Genomic DNA, 3,772 nt, shown 5'->3' with positions numbered 1-3,772 from the left:
AGTGCATCGCCCCGCCATGAAGGTCACGTATGGCCCAAGGAGATCAGAAGGCGCTGGCGCCCGAAACGTTCCAAGCAACAAATGTCTTAACGCGCGGGGCTCCCGTAGATCCCCCAAACCATGTAATCGCAACGACTGATGGCAGTCCTTTCCATGCATAGCGTAATTGAGTCAGTCGGGAAGTCAGGCCCCACTTAGTCCTGAAAACTTCTGATTGGTCCGGGCGGTAGGCCAATGTTGGTGGCTTTGAAGGACAGGGTTGCGCCTCAGGGTCCTGGTTAAGGCTGACCTGGTTAACCGATCAAGTCAAACTCCCAAGGTCATTCCGCGCCCTGGCGGGAAGTAACCTCGTTGACTCAGAGTCCCGCAATGAAGGGGTGCCGAAATGGCAATAGGTCGTCAGTTCGTAAACTCCCATTTAAAAATGAGACCGGAGAAACAATATTTCAGGCAACATGTCTTTGGTAAAAACTACCTCTTGCAGAAAATTTGACTTCGGCGTCTTCCAACCTGCATCAGTCTAGGCAGCCTTGCCTTGGTGGATCACGCTTCAGGACAGACTGAAAACCATACAGGCTTCGAAAAACACACCTAACAGGGAATTTTTAAATACAGAACCTAGGCAGTTTTGAAAATTTCACAAACTTTTGTGCAAATGGGAATTAGCAATTGAACGGTAAAACGCAATTACAAATGGTCTTCAATGAAGGCATCAACAAACTATGTTACAAGAAGAAAATGCAACGAAGAATCAAAATCTTGCAGGATCATGCGAGATTTGATAAGTTTGCTCTTATACAACTCTTTTTTTTTCACCTCAAGGGCAGAAAAAATGAAACCCCAGACACTGACATGCAGGTCCCAAGAATTTGAAGGCACAGAAAATGTAAGGAAGGAAAGGAAACCTGTCCACCAAGTGTACTTATGGGTATCGAAATACTAAGAGTGAAATAGCATTGAAAGCCAAGGTGTATCCTTGTAAAAGACAAGCAAATAAAAACTACTCGAGGATCGGTGACCCTTGAGCTAGTATTTCAATGCACCTTGAACATCTCGATGTATTGCAGCCCAGGCACCGTGGATAGAGAGAAGAATAAGGGCCTGGTAAGTAACAGTTTTGGCAACAGATCCATAGGAGGGTAAGCTTTTCGTTGGGAGAATCAACCTTTACGGTTGATCCCTTGGTCTTAGATGTTTTGTCGTTTAGTTTTTCGACTTGAGAAACTTTGGTTATCTGGTCTTTGCTATGCAATTCAGCGTGACGACTATTTTGACCTGAAGTATCATCTATAATAGAAGGATATCCTCCGTCAGTCCGTCCGGTGTGCTGGGTGTCTCGTGAGAACTGTGCATTGTTGTACTGCTGTTGTTGAATCAAACGAAGATTTTCGTGGTATCTTCGGTCTGTAAGAGAAGTGTACTGTAGGAGAGTGTGTTGGTTTGGACGTCGCCCGGTACGATCTGGTGGATAAACTAGATAGACTGACGGACAAGCATACATTCCGCTTTGCAACATGCCGTTTTCGGATTGCTGATATCCTGTTCGTTCATGAGCCTGTGTTTGCAATAAAGTTAACTCAAAAATTATATCAGTTGAGAGGCGTTCGATGCACTAACAGTAGGCATTTTAGGCTGTTTGGTTGATATATATTTCGGCACCCAAAGTATTTAGAGAGACGAAAAGCAATGTATACGCAGTAGATGGAAGAGAAAACGAGGGTTGAACGCAAGATTTGCGCTTCGAATTGCTACGCGAGAATAGCGTTATAAATATTTTCATGGGACGGAGACTTTAGCCATTTAAACCACAAAGTGTATTCAGAACTTGCTCGGAAAAGATGGTCCCCAATAAAGTTGTACATAGATATCAAGCCCATGTATTCCAAGGTCATGCGAGCAAAATTCCAGTCAAGTTGGCGATGACCTACTGCCGTAACCCGTTACAGGCTGGAACTGTTGGATGGGTTCAATGTTCGTGGAATTTCTTTGCGTCGAGGCATACACAGTCAAAAGTCGGAAGAGCCATCCACTTCCCACCATTGCACATCCCAACAGCTTCGAAGAAATAGTACAGCCGCACGCGGAAGGCATCTGGCAGCGCTCTGGGTCAAAAGCTTCCAGTCAAGAGAGTAATGGATCTCACGTGAGGCTAATGCGAAATCGTACCGCAATCAGAACGGATGGCTTTAGCTCCCACGAAACGAATCACGAGCTTTTGGAGTAAATAGTATTTGAGGCAAGAAAAAAGGGGGAAGGGGAGAGGGAAGAGTGAGAGAAAGAGAAAGAGAGGAAATCCGGAACTGCGCATGATGCCCGGCCAAACTGCCTGTTCGCCGAGCACCCGGACATCCTCATAAGCTGGAGCTCTAGGAGAACAACCTTGATCCATAGCAATTTTCCCACAGGTGGAACTCTCAGGGATCCTTTGTTCGCGCAACAAAAAACGGGGCAAAGTGGCTAGGGCATTGTAGCCGAAAGAAACGCCGGTGACAAAATGGTTTGCCAAAGACATAATGTGCCTCTTCGCGTAATAGCCTTATGTGAAGGCAGGCCTCGCCATCGCTCGCCGATAGTGAGCGAGCAGCCAAAATGGAAACGAGGCTGAAGGGGCGTGATCCAGCCTTGCAGCCTAGTTTTATAATCAGGAATTGCAATCTCAGATCGCACGCTAAGGCTATCGTGATGCCTAACTCAGGCCCCGCATAATTACCGCCCAGGAGCACATATCCATAGGAAATGAAGAGGAGTATGGCACGACATGACACCTTAAACGGTCGCAGCAGGGCAGATCGTAAGGAAAAATATCATACAGAAAGCGACAAATTGGAATATACGAGGACATGTAGCTAGTTCTGAAGTTATAAGAGAGGAAAATAAAAAACAAGATAAACGAGGAGAGGTTGTTGGTTGTTGAGTTGCGATGAGATGAGGTTGGCGGGGAAGCATTGACACGTGATTTTGGCCTGGAATTTCCCAGAAATTTGCTGATATATGCTGATATCAAGAAAAAGCCTTGAAAAAACAAGTTCAAGAGTTCTGTATAAAAGAGCATATTTATGTTATAGATAGCATCCAACGAAAAATGTCAACTAATATTTCCACACGCGCCGTTTGTTGATTCTTTTCAAGTTCCCGTTCTGTTTGGTGGTTTGGTGGATCAAGTGCTTATTAAGCCACAAGCTCTCTTGATGTTCAATCTAGAAGGGAATATCAAGCTTTAGGGCTCAACAACGCCACAACTATTGTTCATTTGTCTGCTAGACATATTTTGGCTATTTTAATCTAATATGTTACGGATTTAACAGCAGTTTATCGGCCGCTCTTTTGACTGAGTTGGCCTTTCCAGGCCACTTGATCTGATGGCCTGTAATCCAAAAGCTGCCAATCTCGCAGTGTCCCGCGTGATCCCGGTATTACTTGGTCTCATCCTTATATATACATGCTGGACGTTTACAAGATCATTGTGTAGTACGTTGTTTCTGTTTTCTTTAATACCTGAATCCCATCAAGCCAATGACTAATTCCTAAAAGTCGAGTATCTGTTAGATTCCACTACGTCATCACGAAATCCTAGAATTGGAGTGACAATTGGATTATTGGTTGCTTTTTATATCCTCCTAATAGCACTTCTTGTGTCATATCTACGATTACTAGTCGCCCTTATATGGAACCCCGATTACATTCCACGTGGGCCGCAATACGTGGAGTCTCTAGTGGAATCAAAGTCTAGCAAAAGGAGGAGCAAGTCTCGAAGACGGAGGGAGCAAAATTC

General features: G+C 44.7%; 1 protein-coding gene across 1 annotated transcript; it reads left to right on the top strand.

Annotated features, from left to right (window-relative positions):
* Positions 1–1,838: 1,838 nt before the first annotated feature.
* On the top strand, positions 1,839–2,069 carry HCAG_00699 (predicted protein; the record flags this gene model as incomplete). The annotated part of the gene is made up of 1 exon (XM_001543603.1): positions 1,839–2,069. The coding sequence occupies one exon, from the start codon at positions 1,839–1,841 to the stop codon at positions 2,067–2,069; it is 231 nt and encodes a 76-aa protein (XP_001543653.1).
* Between the last annotated feature and the right edge of the window lie 1,703 nt (positions 2,070–3,772).

The sequence above is a fragment of the Histoplasma capsulatum genome, genomic scaffold (assembly GCF_000149585.1).
Source record: "Histoplasma capsulatum NAm1 scaffold_1 genomic scaffold, whole genome shotgun sequence".
NCBI classification, from domain to species: Eukaryota; Fungi; Ascomycota; class Eurotiomycetes; order Onygenales; family Ajellomycetaceae; genus Histoplasma; species Histoplasma mississippiense.
Note: the sequence above shows the minus strand (reverse complement) of the source record. Positions and strands in the feature narration are given on the sequence as shown.